Here is a 21057-nt window from a genome sequence, read left to right on the forward strand (position 1 = left end):
AGCTGTGGGTCTGCTGATAGGATGAAACTCTCAGGGTGATGGTGAATTCTCCAAACAGCAACAGCTCCGAGAGCCAGCGTCTTGCTCTCAAGCTGAAGAAACCAGCCAGCCCCCAACTGCCCCTGCCCTCCCCCCTCCCTTGCCTCACTTCCCCCCTGGGCCCAAGCCAAACTCTGTGTTTCTCAAGCACCCACTAAGTACCAGCCATCAAGTTTTCCCTGCAACTAATGGCAAAAAATTCTATGAGAATGTGAGAAAGAGCAAAAGGAAGGACACCTAACCCCTAACAAGATCCAATACAGTCTCCCTGCTCTTGTCTTTTTCAGCTGGAGGAGCTGAAGCAGGAGGTGTCCAGCCTCAAAGCCAAAGTGGAGGAGAAGCAGCAGCTGGAGAGCTGTGTCACCAGCCTGCAGAGCTTCCTTTCGGAGAGCCACCAGGCCTGAGAGAGGCTGAAGTGAGACCTGCAGGCACAGGCTGCTGAGGGCCAGGCTGAGCAGCTGGCTGCCCTCAGTGTCCAGCATGAGCAGACCCTGCGGGAAAGGGACTCTGCCCTGCAGCAGCTCCAGCAGGCCAACACATCCCTGAGCAGCCAGCTGCAGGCCGTGGATGAGGAGAAGGCTGCACTAAGCCGCACGATCGGCGAACTGGAAGCCCAGATCCTGGAGCTGGGTGCCCAGCGGCAGCAGGGAATGGCAGCAGAGGCACTGAAAGCCCAGCTGCAGGAGCTGGAGGGCAGGCTAAAGGAGAGCCAGCAGAAGCTGGCCGAGAGGGAGAAGCTGGCTTGGGAGAACAGCCGCCTGCAGGAGCAGCTGCTCTTCCTGGAGGAATCCCTGCGGAACACTGAGGGTATACTGGAGGATGAGAAGAGGCGGGCAGCTGAGTGCCTGGAGGGCAACCTGGCCAGGATCGCTGAGCTGGAGGCAGAGAGACAGCAGCTGGTTCAGGACCCGGAGCCAGCTCTGTCGAAGCGGAGTGAGGAGCTGGCCACACGCCAGGTGCTGGAGGAGAGCCGAGAGCAGCCCATGGGAGCCTCTCCTGCTCCCCGAGGGGAGGATGAAGAGTGCAGGCGGCTGAAGGAGGAAATGCAGGCGCTGCAGGAACAGCTGCAGGCTGAGCAGGAGAAGGTGGCTGTGCTGGAGGCCCAGGCAGAGCGACTGGCTGCCCTCCAGGCTGACCTGTCCAGCGCTCAGTCATGGGCAAAGGAGAAGGAGAGTGAGGAGCAGAAGCTGAGGGCCGAGATTTCCTCCCTGCAGGAGAAGATGACTGTGGCAGAGCAAACAGCAGCCCAGTGTGTGGCCAAGCTGGTGGGAGATGCCCAGAGAGCTGCTAAGGCACTGGAGGGAGTCTCCCAACGGCTCTCCCAGAATCCAAGGAGCTGGAAGGCACCATGGGTCAGCTGCGGATAGCAGAGAAGGAGCTGGCGTCCCTTCACTATGCTGTGGAGGAGAAGGAGAGCTGGAAGGAGCTAGTATCCCAGCGTGTCCAGGAGATGGAGAGGAAGAACAGTCTGATCAGCAGCCTAGAGCATGAGGTCTCCATCCTTCATCATCAGGTGATTGAGAAGGAAGGAGAAAGCAAGGAGCTGAAACGCCTGATCCTGGCTGAGTCGGAGAAGAGCAAGAAGCTGGAGGAGAGGCTGCGGGTGCTGCAGACGGAGATGGCCACCGCAGCCTCCCGTGCAGCTGAGAGGTGCTCACTGATGAAGGTGGAGGTGCAGCGGTGCCAGGAAGAGATGGAGAAGCAGCGGATGACCATCGAGGCCCTGAAGAGGGACCGCCATTGCCAGAGCGAGCGGGAGGGTGAGCTGCGGCAGGAGGCAAAGGTCTGCCAGGACAAGTGCCTACAGAAGGAGCAGCTCCTGGCTGCCCTGCAGCAGGAGCTCGACAGTGCTCGGGCCGAGCGTGTCTCCCTGGAAAGCCGGCACCGCCAGGACCTGGAGCAGAGAGTAAAAGCCATGTCCACACTGTATGGATGCTAAATATGAGCAAAAGCAGGGAGCACAGTGCCTCTGGAAAAGCAGGCCACATAATTTTCTCAGTCTCGCCTAGAAAGTGGCCTGGGAAATCATAAGGAGGAATTAAAACAATCCTCAGAGATAGAAGACAGCCTTGCTGGTGTTGTTTGTCAGTTTTTTGTTTTCTTGCAAGAGAAGGTCGAGGGGTAGTGTACCCCACTGACCAATGATGGTGATGTGTTAGTTTACTAACCAATGAGAGTTTTACCTTTCTGTACTTTCACATATTGGTCTATAAAAGAAGATCTGAGGTAATAAACCTTAAGCTCTCCTGTTCAGCTCACAAGAGAGTCTGTGTTGTTCTTCTCACTGTTCCCAACAGAGCGACAACACTGCAAGCCGAGCTAGCGCAGGCCAAGCTGGAGGTGGCTGAGGTGCCGTCACTGCGGGAGCAGTTGGCAGAACGGGACCGGGCCATTCAGCGGCTGCAGGCTGAGGCAGCAGAGGCGGGGGCACAGCTGGCAGGGCTGCAACAGGCCAATGCTCAGCTGGCTGAGGAGAACCAGGGGCTCAGCAAGAGCCACAGCCAAGGGCAGCAGCAGCTTGAGGCAGAACTAGGCCAGGCCAGGGAGCGGCACATGCAGGAGCTGGAGCAGCTGCGGGCAGCGTCTGAGAAGCTGGTGACCAGCAGCAGGCAGGAGGCTAAGGAAGCAGTACAGAAGCTGGAGGATATGAGTAAGGAGTATGAGAGCAGCAAAGCAGCAGCTCTGGAAGAGAAGAAGCAGCTCCTGGAAGAGAAGCAAAGACTGACAACTCAGGTAGGGGTTCCACTCCCAGCAGGAGGGCTGTGGGTGGGAGAGCCCTTCTGGAAAAAAGGGTATTTTGCTTCTGCACACCCCTGAATCCATGTCCTGCTCAGCACAGGGACTGGGGTTGTGGGACACATTTCTAGGTGTGAAAGAGATTGTCACATTGAGGTACTGGAGAGTTTCCAGAGAAGGGCAGTGAAGCTGGGGAATGATCTGGAGCACCAGACTGATGAGCAGCAGCTAAGGGAGTTGGGGGGGACTAAGCCTGACGAAAAGGAGGCAGGGGGGACCATCTCTCCCCTGGAAAGATGAAAGGGTGAAACGGCTCCCTGAAAAGAGGGTGCAGCCAGATGACTGGAACTGCATTGCAGAGCTGCAGCAGTGGAACCAGGCCCACCACCCCACGTGAACACCAGCTAACCCCTAGAGAACATGGTGGGGCTGGGAGGGGGAGGTCAGACAGCCCTTTCTCCAGAACTGGGGTTCAGGAAGGGGGTCTGGGAACAGACAGTGCTCCTCAGCAACATCCCCACATCCCCTCATGAGGATGTGAAGATGGGACTCAGAGGAGATGCTGTGACATGCCAGCACACAGCCCTCCCAGATCATCACCGCCGGCAGCAAGGCAGGCAGCCAGTGCAGCACCCAGGCCAGCAGCATCACTACCCGGCAGCAGAGGAAGCACCTCTCAGAGACCCACCAGGGCCCTGACACCCCCTGGTGAGCTCAGCCCAGTGCCCCATCACAGCACCCTACTGGGAACAACAGGTGTTCCAGGTTTTGAGGGAGCTGCTGTGGCCCTGTGGGTAACACCCCCAATGGCCACATGTTCCCACTGATCCTGGATCCCAGTGCCCAGTGTTCCCAGCATCCAGCGGTGGGTCTAGTACTCGTGATGCTCCCAGTGCTGAGAGCCAAAGAGGCCATTCCAGAGGCAAAGGCCTTACTGCCTTCCCTGGGCACTGCTACCCTCTCTCCCATCCCCTCCCTGCAGCCCCTCAGTTCCCTCATTGCTGCCAGCCCCACAGCAGGGTGACCCACAGATGACAGTACTGGCTGGTCCCCTGTTTTGTAGTCCAAGAAAACCTGCTGCTTCCCATGGCCCCAGACCACCCAGGACTGCAGTGAGCAGAGTGGTTCCCAGGTCAGTCAAGAGAGCAAGCAGCTAGCCCCAGCCACACAGTTAAGCTTCAGAGGGAAAAAAGAGGGATCGGGAGGGACCACTCTGTCCTGCCCCTCCTCTGCAGCACAGAGGCATACCCTCAACCCCAGGGAGCTGGGGAAGTGCCTGTTGTGCCAGATGGGTACCCAGAGGAGCACTCCCACAACCTCCACCAGCAGCACCACCAAGTCCCCCAAGGACCAGGGAGATACTGCCTGACCCCCTGGGCACACTTCTGAGCTCATGCTCACCCCTGTGCCCCCAACCCCTGCCTTGGGTTCATACTGGCCATGGGGAAGAGGGGGGACAGTCCCTGCTGTGCCTAGGGTGCCATGGCAACAGCAGGCTCCAGCATGGGACCCTGGTCATGTTCACAGTCCCTAACCTCCTGTCTTTGCTCTGTCCTTTACAGGTCAGTCACACAAGGACCAACAACCCTGAGGTTTCCCCAGTGCCTGCATTGCTGGCTCTGCCCTGGCCCCCACCTGCACCCCCTTACTTCTCCCTGAACCCCCAGGGCTCAGGAGCACTAAGGGGTGTTATTGGTAGCTCCTCACAGAGGACACCAATTGATGGTGGACACACAACTGATGGAAACATCAGTCCCTTATTATCTTAAAACCTCTTACATCATCTCTCTGTAAACTTCCCATGGGCAGCTCCACACAACACCAACTGCTTGTCTTGCTCCTTCTACTGCCCATGACTGGCCACACCACTCTTATAACACCCATCCTTATGGGGCATAGCTGTGACCTGTTAAGGGCAAGGCTGCTTCCACTCTTTGGTAGTTAATACAGATGCAATTCATTAGTGGTGAAATTTGCCTGCGGCACTATCTCTATTCTCTTACAATCTATTGAGGAGGAACAGGTGGGACCACCCACATGACTGCCTTGAATATCCCACAGACAACTGTGGGAGTGCCCTGGGCATGACAAGGTCCCCTTGCCCTTCCTGCACCCATCATCACCCTAAACCCTTCCAGAACCCAAGGCAAGGGGATGCACAGAGGTTGAGAGCTAAAAACACAGAGGGATGCAGGGGCTGGCACTTTCTACTTGTAAATAAAGTGTATTTTTCAACTGCTCTGGGAGTCCTGGCTTCCTTCTCCTACAGTCTATATGCACTGGAACCCTTATCAGGGCTTGAGGGGAAGAAAAGCATGACCCCCTCGTTGTCCTGTCACCTTCCTCATGAACTACACTAGGTGTCCCAATGCAGGATGCTCACCCAGGGAACCTGCTGTAGCACCAAGCAGTCATAATGAAGATTCCTGTCTTTCTTCTTTTTCTTCTTTAATTTTTCTTCTCCAGTAGAAACTCCTGCCATTACAGTGCTTCAAACCCCATCAAACTTGGCTATGGGGCTGGATGCACCTTCTCCATCCTCATACCAGCCTTGCCACCAATGCAAAGGCTGCAGTGTCTCTGCCCTTGGTTCTTGGTACTGCAGGTTCAGCCCTCAGGGGTGGTGGCGCAGGGTTTGTCCCCAGCTCTGCTGTCCTACTGCAAGCACTGAGGTGAGGACAGGGCCTCTTGTGTCTCCCCACAGTTGCTGGCATGCTGCTCCACCTCTGCCACACCAATGGGGCAGGACACCCAGGCATCAGGGGACAAGAAACACTGGGAAATGGAGGCACAGAAAGCTCTGAAGGCCTTGAACATACAGGCTCAGAGACAGAGATGGATACAATGTTTGACCTGAGACCTTGGAGAAGGCTTGAAGCTTTAGAGCAATAAAGTGAAACAGACATGAAGTGAGAATAGAAGTTTATAGTTTAAGCAGAAATGTGTTTTAAGCAAGCAGAAATATGCCTCATGTAAGCAAATAAATATTTTAAGCAAGATATAGAAAATTTTAAAGTCTAGCAGTAGAACTTTTTATAAAGCTAGTTAGAAATTAAAGATGTAGCAATGTAAGTTTCTGTAGTGTTATATGATGGGATAAGAAAAGATGCATTGCAGTAGAATGGTGTGAGAAAAAGCAATTAGTGATTGGTTTATGAAGATGCTAGCGAGCTTTATGTAAGTTGTTGATTGGCTAAGAAATTTATAAAAGACATTGTAACTAGAATTAAGACAGCCTCTGATTTGATGGTGTTGAATGTAACACCTTAAAAGTCTCACCTTTCTGTGAGACTGACTATGCAATAAAACACCTTTTATAACATCTCTCAGCTGACCCCGTCTTTCTGTATCCCAATGAGACCAGGCTGTGGTGGGGTCTTCTCCACACTGAGAAGTGTGTGTGGGGAGCAGATCCAGCAGGAAGCAGCCTGTGGAAAGTGAAGGTGATGTGGTTGTCACAGGCTCACTGATGATGTGGGGCTTGGACTGACATCCTCCCTGATGTTTCTCATGGCAGCCTGGGAATGCACTGTGATGTCCCTCCAGTGCCAGGGCACCAGCAGGAGCCATATGTCCCCGTCACAGAACTGCCACCACTATCCCCATTTGCTGCTCAGTGTCCCCTGGCCACCAGAGGACAACCCTGCCAAGCACCCACCTGAGGAGATGGGGCAGACATCTGTCTCCTCATCACTGCTGGCCTGTCCCATCATTCCTCCTGACGTGTCTCTCTTGAGCGCCACAGGCTCGGGCTCTTCCGTTCACCCTGGGTGTCCGTCCTTGAGGTGGCAGCTGGAGCCCTGCAGAGGAGTCACATGCTGAAAGCATCCTATGCCACATTCTGCTAGCCCAAAAGAGTAAAGGACTGGGCCCAGAACTATCTGGGAAAGACTGAGAATGGTAAATGGCCAGGGTGAGGGCAGGAGGAAGACAGTGACATGTGGGATTTACCTACCAACAGGGCTGGGAGTACAGTGCCTGTCCAGCTGCCTGCAGGTGCTCAGAGGAGCTGCAGGGACATCCAGTGCAGAGCCTGGGAAAGAGCAGGCAGGAATCACAGGGACAAAGGACAGTTTGGGTTGGAAGAGATTTTAAAGCTCATCTAGTTCCAAGCCCCTCACCATGGGCAGGGACACTTTCCCCCAGACCAGGTAGCTCCAAGCCCCATCAAATCTGGCCTTGGAACACTTCCAGGGATGGGACAGCCACAGCTGCTCTGGGCAATCTATGCTGGTATTTTACCACCCTCACAGGGAAGAATTTATTCCTAATATCCCATCTAACCTTATCTTCTGTCTATTTGAAGCCATTTCCCACTGTCTTGTCCTCCCAGGCCATTGTCCCTCTCCAGTTCTTGTGGAGCCCCTTTAGGCAGTGGAAGGAGCTCCCAGTTCTCAGATCCTTCTTGTCTCCAGGCTGAACAGCCCCAGATATCCCAGCCTGTCTCCACATTAGAGGATGCTCCTCAAGAGAATCTCCATGGCCTCCTCTGGTCTCATTCCATCAAGCCCTTCTGATGTTTGGGCTCCCAGAGCTGGAGGCAGCTCTGCAGGTGGGGTCTCACCAGAGCAGAGGGGCAGAATTCCCCCTTGCCCCACTGCCCACAGTGGCTGGGGACCAGCCCAGGACAAGGCCGTGCAGATTCACCCACCTGGCACTGCAGGACCTCCTGCATCCTCGGCCGGCAGCTCTGGGTGAGCCCCCAGGGTACTTGTGCCAGCTCTGGGCCTCAGCTCCTGGTTCCACTCTGCCAACAGCACCAACTGGGCAGAGTGGCTGAGGTGGGCTCCAGGCAGCCCCTTCCAGCTTCCACAGGCAGCTCCTCCTCCCTGGATCTCCTGGGGATAGGGAGTGTCAGCCTCACAGGAGGACAAAGCTGGTGGGAGCTGGGGCTCTGGGCTCCAAGGAAGCACCTCAAAGGGCTCCAGACCACACTGTGCAGGGACAGGATGGGATGGACCACACCAGGCCCCTTTACATGCATGGTTCAAGAAAGAAAGTGGTAACAGGCAGAGCTGAAGCACCCGGATCTGTTGGAGAGCTCAGTGTTCTCCTGTGGGACAAGGGGAGGCTCCAGGCAATTAAGACTGGTACCTTGTGCCCACCACTCTGGTGCCACTAGCTCAGCCCAGCAAGCACCTCCCGGGCTTTCCATGGGGCACAAGTGATGTCCATGGAGGAGTGGCCCCTTCCTGCTGCTTCCCCATGGAGACGTGAGAGACACCTACTGCATCCAGGGTGGCTGGGGGGGTCAGGCTCCTGCTCCTGCAGTGTGCACAGGCAGATGGAAAGCCTGAAGCAGCTGCACGGACTGAAGGGCTGGCTGCAGGTGAGCTGCACGCTGTTGCAGTTTTGGAGTCAGGCACACAACCAAACACACCGAGCTCATGCAGCAACACCCAGAGTTTATTGATGAGTGCCCCCTTTTATAGGGGCTTCAAAATTCCCACACTTGAGCATTTGATTGGTTGGGGTCTTAACACTGCCCAGCTCACTGGCCAATGATATGTCTGTATTCCGTCTTGAATGGGATTGGCTGGTGTCTCCTGTTTGAATCCAAATCCAACCTATCACTGTCTTACCCGGGGACTTGTTTACTTCTACTCTTGAATGTACTGGGCTGATCCGTGGTCTGTTGTGTCAAATTCATCTGTGCAGCTCCCAGACCAGATATAGCTGTCACAGCATTCAGTCCCACTTCTGCCCCACCACCAGCTCTGAGAAATCTTCTGTGGGGAAGAGCAGCTGGGGTGGATGGAGCACAGTACTCATCACTGTCCCAACACCACTCCTGCCTCTGCTTGTTGCTCTGTTGCTGTGCCACCCAGGGTGTTTGGGGAATTATGGGCACAAGAGAGGCTGGAGCAGGGAAGCAGAGCTGTTACAGCTTTCCTGAGGCCATGAACAACCCTGATCCCTGGTCTACCTGTCCTCTTCTACCCTCCTATCAGCCACATCCTACTGCCACCCCCATTCCATCACCATCCACCCTAATCAGCTCCATCCAACCACCAGGCCCACAGCTCTTCCCCATGCCTTTTTCCTTTGGCTCAGTCCTTACCCTCCTTAAATATCCAAACCCTGCAGCAATTCTGGTCCAGCTTCAAGACAGCTGGTGTCATCAGTGTGACAGTGGGCACCAGGGTGAGATAGGGCTGGTCACAGGGCCATGAGGAACATCCAACCTCAGTCTGCAGAAAGACACAGCCATACTTCCCTGGGGAGCAGCGAGAAGCACAGGGGTGAGGGGGTTCAGAGCTGCTGACCCCATTGTGGGGCACAGCCCTGGCTCCTGCATGGGGGCAGAGGACAGGCAAGTACCAACATCAACACAGCCAATGGGACTGGCTCTCCCTAGGTGCAGCTCCACACTCAGCTGCCTGCTGTGCTCCTTGGGGCAGCCAGGCCAGGGCCGTGTGCCATCCTCACTCAGCAGGTTCGCTGCTGGCAGCCTGGAGTCCAGCACACACTGCAGGGACACAGCATCATGCACCAACCCCTCCCTAAATGCCCTCTCCTCCAGCTCCAGCTTGTTCTGGGCACAGGAGAGAAGCACAGAATTCTCTGGTAACCTACAGGAACAACACCCCATTTTGAGAGAGCAAGAATCATGTGAATCATTGCCCTTCAGCCTAACAAGGAGAGCCAGTGCTGCATCCTCTCACACCCCAACCCACCTTTTCAGAGACCCCAGGAGCTCAGAGGGATCACCCCTACACTCAGCCCTCCAGAGGAAATCCCCAGGCACCTGGGAGGAGAAGGACACCACATAGCTGATTTTAACTGGAGCCACTCAGAATCCTTTGGAGACAACACTCTGCCAGAACATAACTTCTGTTCGGATCCTACCACTGGTGGGAGCATTGGCTTCACTGGGATCACCACTCTGAGACACCTGGCTGGGTTGTGAATGTGGGATTTAAGCTAGTTCACTGGTTCTGATCATGTGGGATGGTGGGCAGAGCCTCGGCTCCAATAAAATATGGGAGTGGTGGTTGTGGTCATCACTGCTCTTCCTGGGATGGTGAAGGACAGCTCTGGGCTGTGCTGGCACTGTGGGCATGTCAAGGTTTCTTATTTAAAGCATCTGAATCCAGAGCTTCCCAGCAGCTGATTTCATGGGTGCTTTTTTTTCCCTCCCTAGGTCGATCTTTCACACTTGTCCCCAGAGGAGAGATGGAGGTGAGTGTTTTGGGAGCTGATTTGGAGCACACAGGTCAACTGAGTTCCTGCTACTGACCAGAGCTACCAGCAGCACAGCCTGTGGTCACAGTGGGGCAGGAAAGGGTTTTTGATGGGGGGAGGAAGTATGAACTGTCTTAAAAGGCAATAATATTTTTTATTATTTTTTTTTCTTTTAAACTGCTGCTAAATATGGAATCACAGAATAGTTTGTGCTGCAAAAGCCCTCTGAGATCACGGAGTCCAGCCATTCCCCCAGCACTGCTGAGGTCACCACTAAACCATGTCCCCAGGTGTCGCTAGTGGACAGGAAATAGGAGCGTGGATTCAATTACAGCAGCCAGAGATATCATCAGAAGGCTTTATTTTGGGGTTTTCCAGCCCCTTTTCCGATGCAGGTTTAACGTGATTGGTAAAGGGAACAACACCTCTCTCATCCCATTGGTGGAACAAGAGAAAACACTCAGGACATCTGTACAATATTGTTTTGGGAACCGAAAATCTATTCACAAAAATCAGTCCTTGAGAGAAAAATGTTCTCAAGAAACTTTCCTTTGGGAACAGATCAGCCACTGACAGGCAGAAAACTCTCTCAGGCTCAGAGAATGATGTCCACACCCAGGTGCCACATCTACATGTGTTAAATCCCTCCAGGGATGGGGACTCCACCACTGTCCTGGGCAGCCTGTGCCAGCGCTGGACAGCCTTTTCTGGGTAGAAATTTTCCCAATATCCATCTTGAACCTCTTCTGGCACAACCTGAGGCCATTTTCTCTTGTCCCATCACTTGTTACCTGGAAGAAGAGCCCAAGACCTGCCTGGCTCCACCCTCCTGCCAGGGCCTTGTAGAGAGCAAGAATATCCCCCACAGAGAACACAGCTGCATTTGGGCCTGGGTTAGGCAATAATCAAATTCACAAGGAGGTGTCTTGATCAAAATGAGATCCATGTGACAGACCCATTTAAGATTTTAATCTGTTATTTTCATGCAGAATCTCTGTTTTTAGGAGCAACTTTGTAACTGCATTAGAAAAATGTTGCTCTCCCTGATTCCCAGTTTGGGAACTCATGTTGTATTCTGGTGTATTCTGCTGCATGGATAATGCCTGTGCAGGTTTCCATGCCAGCAAGCCATGTCCAGAGAGCAGGGAGGAAACTTGGGGTTTATTGCTGCTTTTTGATCAATCAAACCCTCAGAACAAAATCGATTTGTTTGTTTGGGATTTTATATTTCTGCTACATAAGAGAGTAGGTTTAGATTAGATATTAGGAAAAAAGTCTTTACTGTGAGTGTGGTGAGGCCCTGGCACAGGTTTCCCCCTGCCTGGGAGTGTTCAAGGCCAGGCTGGATAGGGCTTGAAGCACCCAGGAAGTTATTCCTGCCCATGGCAGGGAACAAAGATGATCTTTGAGGTCCCTTCCAACCCAAACCTTTCTAGGATTCTATGATAATATTCTATTCTGTCTAGGTAATGCAACTGTTTCTGTCAAAATGGGAAATGCTAAGTCCATGTAGCAGACATATAATGGATTGCAGGGGCATTTACATTTGTTCTGCAGCTATGAGATCTAGATATACATATTTAAATACTGGAGTTAATTTTGAGGGAAAAGTAATAAAGCAACCTGCTACTTTCTTTTTTTCAGATTAGCAGATTGCTTATTTCCCCCCCCCCCCGGATTTTTGGTTCTAATAAAGAATAAAATGTTGTTTCTGGTTTTACTCATATAAATTGATGATGTATAACTGCAACTACACTAGGGAAGCTGTATCTGTAGAAATAGCATTGGGGCTATTAAAGTTGGTTGGGTTTTATGTTAAGGGAACTTCCACACAATAGCTGTGGTTCTGAAACATCTCAAAATCATGATGCTTCTGGCTAAAGAGAGCCATGATTTAAATTCACAAAGTCTGCAAGGAAGTCTGTTTTTTAAAAAGACCTTTTTTATTGTGTTGTGTGAAACAGCCCTCTGTTCACTTTTGTTTTGCAATATTAAATGTGTTAGCATTGCTTGGCTTCAAGTTCTAAAAAAAATATTTCATAAGCGTGGTATGTTTAGACTGTGTTGGAATAAAGGGAAATAGGAATGCCAGTGGCCACAGCTCCCAAAGTAGATTAAATTCTGCAGTAGAGTGGAAAAAACCAAAGATGATGCTAAATTACTATTGTTTGGTAGTATAGCAGTATCACAAATCAATGGCAGATCCTGTGCTGAAATGAAAGACAGAACTTCACTGGGTTTTTCGCCTCTATTTGATTTGTATCCCACAGGGTTCCCATTGCCACAAAGTCCTTAAACCTGCAGGAACATCTTTCAATCAGTTGTTTATCTACCATATGCATATTTATTTAAAGGACTGGTCTTCTCAGTTACTGAGAACAAATTAATTTGGTGGTTGTAGTCATGTAGTTAATTCTTTTCCAAAGTCTTTTCCTAAGGTAGCTGTATCAGACACCTCCCAGTCCTTGCCTGCAGGAGCAATTTTCTCTGTTTGCTGTCTGCAGTCCTGAGTCACCATAAAAAGCCTGACAAATGCCATTGTTCTTCTGTTGGCATGAACAACAGCGAAATCAAGGTTCACTTCTCAGTACTGGTAACACCTGAGAATTTACTCTCTTCCCCTTGGTAACCCCCCAGTTCCTCACTCACCCCCTCACCTTCCCCAGTGCCAGGCACAGATGTTTAGCCCCATCTCAGAAAAGGTGAGACAGCACCATGACAAAGAGAGGCAAAATTGCAGGCTACAGTAGGGTTGTTGACAGAGCAATTTATGGGTAGCTCCAGGATTCAGGAGTAAAGCATGGACATGAAGAGGTGGAAAATCGGGAAGAAATTGGATGTCAAGCCCAGAGCTGGCTGAAAACATCCCTACCTGAATACTAAGAAAATGTTCAAAATATGCTATTTGCAGGAAGATATGATTTAGCACTGATGAAAAATGTGCATGATTATTAATAATCCCCAAATGGCTAACAAGGGTAGGCTTATACAGTTCTGTCCTGTCTTCTCCATCTGCCTCAGTAACTCAGGAATCAAACAGTGCCTTTTTCAGTTCTTTAAGATGTAGTCTTGGCATTAGGCTAGCATTAAAAAAAACTCACTGTAACATTTAGTTTTACTCACAATGACAAAGAAGTGAATGCAAGTACCTTACTCACTGAGATGCTAAATTGACTCCACATCAAGATGTCTCTCAGCAAAACCCTCTGCAACAACAAAAGGCCTACAGAGACTGGTGCTGGAGCAGCTCATATGTGAACCTCTATTGCAAAAACTTTAGCATCTTTGTCATCACCTTCATCCTTATTTCACAAGTGTGCAATGCTGAGATGAAGCAGAAATGGGCTATGGGACAGAGGTGGCCTTTTCAGTCTAAGTCCCATGGGGAGTCTGTGTGGCCATATGTACAAAATTGATGAGATATGTTCACATCTTTCTATAGTGAGAACTTGGGTGAGAATTTCTCCCGCCTCTTATTTGAACATTTATTGTGCTTTTCTGTGTATTCTGAATACTTTCAAGTCAGTGTGTTGATTCTGTGGGCACTCAAGCACATATCAGCCTTCATTGACTTCTCTTAAGGATAAAAAAATATCTTGGTATATAATATATATATATATATATATATACCAATGTATGTTACTGTCACGGTAGCATGGATTGTTATAACACATACATGAAGAAACATGGCTAAAGACAAGAGTTTATTAGCCAAGGGTAGACTAACTTCTTATTTAGAAACACCAGTTTGGTCCAAGGTCCTCAGCAGAACACGTCCAGTAGTTCTTCTTTAAAATATTTTTTCCTTCTGATAAAGCAGAAAAAAAATAATTCTGTGAAGTCAAATACCAGCTTTACATGACAGGACTTCTTTAATCCACCTAAAGCAAGATGAAAGTATCAAAAAATAGTTTCAGGATTTTCACCTTTTCAATGATTTTTGCTAATCTGCTAAAAAACCAAAAATACTCTGGGAAGTCAGTTTAAGGGGATTGAGGCAGGAGAAGCAGCAGTTTTTTGGCTTCCAGTAGGTAAAGTAACTAGAATTCAAAATCCAAGGCAGCCAGCCTTCAAAGTAAAAAGATCATAGGCTACAAATTATTCTGTTTAGAACTGTGAATTGAAGTAAACAATTATGGACTTCTCTTCCCAGATGGCTTTAAAAGGAGATGTTGAATAGAAGTTTACGTAGGGTGCGCTTTTGAAAATCACTTGTGCTCCTTTCTGACTAGAGGTTTGTTTGAAGTGCCATTACTTTATATTCTTTGTGTAGTTAAAGATTAACAAGACCTTTGTACAGGTGACTGTATTAAAGGATAGTTGGTCCTTCGGTGTGGAGAAAGGTGAAGGAATAATGCATATTGGCATATTTGCTAATCTGCAAATAACTTTGGAACATGCAATATTTCTCCTCACTCAGCACCTACAGGCTTCAAAGAGTTTAGCAAGCAACAGCACCCTCCAAAACTGCATCCAGAGCCCCGTGGGCAGCAGGGCAGGGAGGGGATTCTGCCCCTCTGCCCCTCTCTGCTCAGACCCCACCTGCAGGGCTGCATCCAGCCCTGGGCTCCCAGCACAGGAAGGACAGGGAGCTGCTGGAGCCGGGCCAGAGGAGACACCAAGGGGATCAGAGGGATGGAGCAGCTCTGCTGTGAGGAAAGGCTGAGACAATTGGGGTTTTCAAGCCTAAAAAACAGGCTTTGGGGTGACCAAGTTGTGGCCTTCCAGTACCTGAAGGGCAAGGAAAGGAAGGCAAGGCCAAAATGTGCTTAAAAAGTGCTTAACACAGTCATGGGAAAGATGCACTCACCTACACCTCTAACCAGCATTCAGGTCAAACTCGTCTTCATTAGCCTAAAATCCTCTTGTTAATGTTTTTTTCCAGCAGCAAATGGAAAAAATATTTTTTTTTTTTATTACTGTGTATACTCATAAAGGTTTCCCTTACTGCAGTTTCATCCAAACCAGCCAGTTCTTAACAGTTTTATTTGCTGTTCATAATCAGCTCTTGAGAAGGGAAGGAGGTTAATTTTTGAAGGAAAGGTGGTGGTGCTTTATACTGAGAGGCAAAGGAACAGGAAGGAAAAGGCATGGCCTTTCCCTCCTTTCTTTAGCTTTTAAAAAAAGATAATAAGATTTCTCACAGCAGTAACCAACAAGATCCTGCCCTTGGAGGAGCCAGTCAGCATCCACACAAGGTTTTCAGTGAGTCTCTGTCAGCATCAGCTACTTCTGCAGCTGACTTTGCTGAGAGTTCACCCTGAGATGTGGGGGATGAGGATGAATGGGAGGAAACCACATCTTTTCCAGCCCTTCCCAAATGAAGCTTTTTGTGGTTTGGGATAGCCCCATGCAGACCCCAAGAGCTGGGTTTCTGCCAGCAGGCATAGGACTGTTTCCCTCCAGCCTCTGCTCCCAGAGGAGGAGTGCTGAGCTGGCCTTGTCCTTGTCCCAGCACCCACCACCTGGCCTTGGGCTTGCAGGGCTGGGGCTGAAGAACAGCCTGTTCCAAGGGTGTTCCATTTTTCTGCTGGGTGATGGTGACCCACAGCAGAGCTGCCAGGCCTTCAGCTCAGCCACAGAGACAAGCCCAGCCTGTTGCTCGTGTTGTTTTCCTTCAGTGTGACAAATGGCCAAGGTCGCTGGCTTGTGCTTATTTTTGTATGTGTTAAAATAACACAGCACTTAGAGAAACCTTCCAGTTTTGGTGTGTGGGTCAAAGAAAGGCATTGATCCAACAGAAGACCAGTTATTGCTCCCAGTAATGTAATGGTGCCTCTCAGTGCCACAAAAATAAAACTAGTGACCAGATGATTTCATCCATTCCCTTATTTCTTTACCATCCTATTCAACAACCACAACAAATCTGTGAATTAACTGCATTGATCAAAATGTTAATGTTTGAATTCAACATTTTAGTGCTTGGTGCCACATCATGGTCAATGTGATCTCTTTACTAACTCTGGGTTTGTACTGTATGTTGTTTAGCAGCTGGGGTTTTCCACAGAGGAAAATTCAGATGACAAAAACATTTTTCTAAAAGCAGGTAACTGACACACGGTAATAGGTAGCATTTATTTGTAAATACAACACGTGTATGTCTGCAAATCTCAATCACAAGTATATTGTTCTATCTGGCCAAAGAGCTTTAAAACAGATCCATCAGTGACAGTGAGACAGCTGGTTCAGTGTCATGGAATCACAGAATGGTTTGGGTTGGAGGGAATATTAAAGCTCATCTTGTTCCTGCCTCCTGCCACAGGTGGTGACACCTTGACTTGACTGGGTTGCTCAGGGCTCTATCCAATCTGGTCTTGAATGCTTCCAGGGATGGTGCACCTACTCTCTTCCTGGGCAATCTATTCCAGTGCCTCATCACCCTCACTGTAAAAGATTTATTTCTGATGTCTAACTAGAGCCTGGTTTCGTTTAAAACCATTACTCCTTGTCATGTCACAACAAGCACAGCTAAAGGGTTTGTCCCCATATTTGTCATCTTCAGCAAGACCTGAGCAGTCCTTGCCAAAGGAAGTCATCATGGGGAAGTTACTTCATGGTGAAGGTCAGCTCAAGTTTTGCCAATTCAGCTTTGATATTCTTCATGTTGTTATCAGAGGCAGATCCTAGACACTGTGTAGCTAACTGTGAAATGCAGCTTTTCACCCTGCTGAAAGCACATGGCTTAGTCATAATTTATTATTTATTAATGTTACTACATGTTCCAGCCCCTCAATGTCCTTCTTGCAGTGAGGAGCCCAAAAGTGAGCACAGGATTGAGGTGTGACCTCACCAGTGCCCAGCACAGGGGGACGGTCACTGTCCTGGTCCTGCTGCCACACCACTGCTGATACAGAAGGCCATTGGCTTCTTGGCCACCTGGGCACAGCTGGGCACAGCTGGCTCATGTTCAGCTGTAACCAGCACCCCCTGGTCCTTTTCCCCAGGGCAGCTTTCCAGCCATTCTGGCCCAGCCCACAGCACTGCTATGACCCAAGGACAGGACCCAGCACTTGGCCTTGTTGAGCCTCAGCCCATTGGCCTCAGCCCATCAGTCCAGCCTGTCCAAAGCTGTATTTTAGTATCATTAACTCTGAATGATGAAGGTGGCTAAGAGGGGAGTTTCACTTATTACCTAAGGGGCACAATGTCTCTCAGGGTCAAATCCTGTATTATTTATGACAACTTTTCACCTTTGCTTTCAAGCACAGTCTCAAATGTAGCAACTCTAAAACCTCACTTGGAGCTGATGAATTTTTAATATGATCAGCTCTGACTGCATACCTGGTCAATCAAGTAGTGCAGCAGTGTGTCTGTCCTCACTGATGTCAAGGCCTGGAATACCACAGGATTCTCTGCAAGCAGCTAGTGCTCATTCTGGGGTGAAAATTAGGATGGAATAAATTGAAGAGGTCCATTTTTGTTAAAATAAATTTTTGAAAGCTGCATTGGATTACATCTACTGCCACAATGATTTTTTTGAGCACACAAATAAACTAGAACCTGCTTCTGTACCAGGATACTTGATCATAGTCACCCATTCCTTGCTGGAACCACTGAAGTTTGAAACCTTGTCTATATGAATCCCAAACTAACATAAACAGCTTAGTTTTTTTAGGACTTCACAAAAGTTTTAGGCTGTCAGTGTTTTTATTTATTTAGTCACACAGATACACACACACACAAAATTAAAACCTGGAACATAGCATTAAAGACAATCTATAATTAAGTTGGCTTGATATAATGTGCCAGGATAATCCATGTTACCTGTGGTATGGTCTTTTTCTCCAGGACTTCTTGATGTTCATGTCTACATACAATTAGATTGTGTGGAGTTTGGTCACGTGTCTGGCTCACTTGGAGGATATGTGCTGCTTTGGTGGCTATTTAATATGCTGTTTGATCACTTCCCACAAAACAAAACAAACAACAACAACAAAAAAATGGAGTACACTGAGGCATTGCAATGAGGAACATTTAAGACACTAAGAAATTCCTAGGACTAGACTGTTTCTGGAAGAGAATAGAGCCAGCTGCAATTACTCTACCTGCAGTGAGAACTTCTTCTTTTCAGGCCTGAACATCCCTATTCCCCAGCAGCCCCTGAAGTTTTAGCGTGGGAAGGACTGGTGTGTCCCAGTTAAGTGAAAGATCTGAATGACAATAATCATCTTCCTGTAAGGACACAAGGATATTTTTGCCTCAGTGAAGGTTTCCATCCACTTTCACACAGGTCTCAGGGGGCTCACATGATGATGGCATTGTTCACCTTTAAAACTGCAAACACACTTCGGCAATAACGTGGATATTGGAGGTGGGGAGGGCAGAGAGGGAGATGCTGCCTCTCAAACCACAAGGCTGGTGGAGATGCTGGATCCCCAGTTAGCATCCATTTTGCCTAGTATCCTCTTTGCCCAGGAAAGAAGCCAGGAAACCTGCAAACAAGTCCTGACACTTTCCAGAAACAGCTTCAGAGCTTTGACCTCCCTGCTTCTGTTCCTGAGCCAACGCTGGTATTTTGCCACAAACAATATCAGATAAAATATGTTCCAAGCTCTACCATACAGGCAAATGAGGAGTGAAACAAAACTTTCTGTGAAATTGTATCCATTTCATGGAAGCTGTTTTTCTCCACTTAAGAAATCCAGAGCAATCAAAAAGAGTATTTCAAAGCTCAATGAAGGTGTGATCACATACATTTGACAAATATTTTGCAATTGTGTGTCACTTGTGGAAACCAAAAGTGATATTCCCAGAGCAAGATTATGCCTGAGCTTGATTGGTCAAATGCTGGATTTGATGCTCTTGGAGGTCTTTTCCAACCTGTGATTCTGTAACACTATGAATCTGTGATTTCATGGCAAAGGAGAGATGTGCTGCTCAGATCCAAGGGCAGTCCCATCACTCCCAGAGTTCTCCAGGGTCTCTAAATTGTACCAGCCACAATCAGAGAGACCAGGATTTTGTAGATAGGAGACATTTACCTCGTAGCAGCTTTCCCCATGCTGACATCAGTTCTCCCAGCTGTCCTGATCTCTTCAAAGGACCAATGTTAAAATGGTATCAGTGCTGTGAATTTCGATTCTTACTCTCCACCTGATAATTCAACACCTACAAAACCTTGCATTGCCAGCTGAGAGCTGCAATCCAGCTCTGATAAAGTCAGCAAGACAAAAGCTCTCTCTGGTGGTCCATTTCAGTCGTTGCAGTTTCCTTTCCCTCCCATTCTAAGCACACCGAGCAGCTCGGTGCTGTCCCTCCCTCTCCTGATGAACCCACCCCAAGCTGTACCAGGGTTAGGGACACCACTGGAGCAAACAGCAAGCAGGACATTGTCCTGCTTGAACAGAGCTAAACACACCTAGGATAAGACAAGACAGTGAGCTGGAAACTATATCTAAATCTGTGAGGTCAGAAATATTCCATGTATTGACATTTATGAGTGTTTCATGCGTATCATTAAGCCCAAATGCACCCAGGAGCTTAATATGGGTAGTGTTAGTACAGCTAGCAATAAATTATAAGGCAATATGCCTTCCTATCCTTTCACATAACGTTATTAGGCACCCTTTTGGGGGGAATGTGTCCTAAATAATAGTTTAAAAAACTTCTATAAGATCAAAAATGCATGATACCAAGGAATCCTTCGGTCTCCAAGTCAAAAGCTAAGGCACAGACTGTGCTGTTTCTTAACATGCCTATAATATTCACATTTGTCAACTACAGTCCACTTACAATTTGAACACTGGAAAAAAATCAGATGTCACACAGTCATATTATGGCTGTCTTCTTATTAGGAATTTATGTGTATTCAGCACAGTTTTGCCATTCACCATATTGTGTGAATGACGGATTTCAGTGAATTGCCTTCTCATTCCAATGACCTATTTGTACCTTTTGACATACACATTTAAGGAATTCAGGAGAGCCTGGAGTCAAAAACATCTGGGTAATGTTCAAAAATTAATCTGATTGCTAGCAGTCTTCTATATACATCATCTTTTTTACAGGTAGATACATATGTATGTATATATATGTGCATATAACATGTACATATAATATGTGTATGTAGACTGGATTTTTGCTTTCTGTATAATGAACTAGCACATGACTGGGAAAAACACATGCAGAATTTCAGACCTGTGACTTCAGTAGAACTGTTCATAGGAACAAATGAAATGTTTGCTCAGGTACTTGGTTAAGTTTAAGGTCAGGGTTTGCCCTGGTTTATACTGGTACCTAGGGAACTTGGAATGATGTGCAGGGACAGGAAAATTTCGTAAGCAAACTTTTCATTTCGTAAGAAATAATTGCACATGCCAAGATTAAAGTGCCTTTAGCACTTTGTCATGTTCTGGAAGAATTTGAAGACAAACAAATATATTTAATAAGGATCTGGTGTTGATTCTGTCTCTGTCATGGACACGTAGACAAGTTTCCAGTCTGACACATGAGGAAAACTCATTCAGTCTTATTTGTTATCCTTCTAAAGTTTGCCATTCCTGTTAAGTAACAATGCAGTTCAAGCACAGGTGGACTTAGAACACTCCTAAAGCAACCAAGAAACTTGTGTCCTGTATCACAGTACTAACAATTCTTGCAAGCCTGAATTTTCCTGTGTTTGAAGAAGTATTTCTTTATTTAAAAGATAGGTTCTGATGTTTGCTTTATGGCAAAGGATGGTTGGTGTGCTCCAGGAGCAGCATGCTGTAGATGACTGAGAGCACAGAGAGCTGTATTACAAATATACTTAAAAGACAGTAGGCATTAATGCTGCTTCTTGCAGAAACTTACCTGAACATCTTTGTCACAGCCCTGGTGGACAAAGAGGCTTTCAGTGGTGGTTTTGCACAGGCAGGGTAGAACATGTATCTGTTGTGGCTGGAAAGGGCTTTTCTTAAAGGAGGATTCCTCCAGATGATGTAATGCACTATGCCAAACTTGACCTCATTCCATCCCAGCAGTTTAGAGGTGTAAGTCTCCCTGTCACTTTTCATAGTACTTTGTTCATTGCTGAAACTGGTGTCTCACCTAGTGGGCACCAGGGAAACAACATTTTCATCCATTTCAAAATAAGATTCAAGAGCAATTGTGGTATTT

General features: G+C 48.3%; 2 protein-coding genes across 2 annotated transcripts; one reads left to right on the forward strand and one right to left on the reverse strand.

Moving 5' to 3' along the window:
* Positions 1-458: 458 nt before the first annotated feature.
* On the forward strand, positions 459-4664 carry LOC111943496 (uncharacterized; the record flags this gene model as incomplete). Its single annotated transcript, XM_086883800.1, is given in 4 exon segments — positions 459-1388; positions 1391-1956; positions 2337-2772; positions 4338-4664. Coding segments are annotated over 4 exon segments (2139 nt in total), but the record flags the coding sequence as incomplete, so codon positions are not given.
* A 766-nt stretch (positions 4665-5430) lies between these two features.
* Positions 5431-20759, reverse strand: XNDC1N (XRCC1 N-terminal domain containing 1, N-terminal like). Its single transcript, XM_086883801.1, has 7 exons — positions 20752-20759; positions 9097-9347; positions 8829-8992; positions 8004-8198; positions 7427-7613; positions 6735-6808; positions 5431-5550 (listed from the first exon to the last, which is right to left on the reverse strand). The coding sequence occupies exons 1-7, from the start codon at positions 20757-20759 to the stop codon at positions 5431-5433; spliced, it is 999 nt and encodes a 332-aa protein (XP_086739927.1).
* Between the last annotated feature and the right edge of the window lie 298 nt (positions 20760-21057).

Source organism: Cyanistes caeruleus, chromosome 3 (genome assembly GCF_971803275.1).
Source record: "Cyanistes caeruleus chromosome 3, bCyaCae1.hap1.1, whole genome shotgun sequence".
Lineage (NCBI taxonomy): Eukaryota > Metazoa > Chordata > Aves > Passeriformes > Paridae > Cyanistes > Cyanistes caeruleus.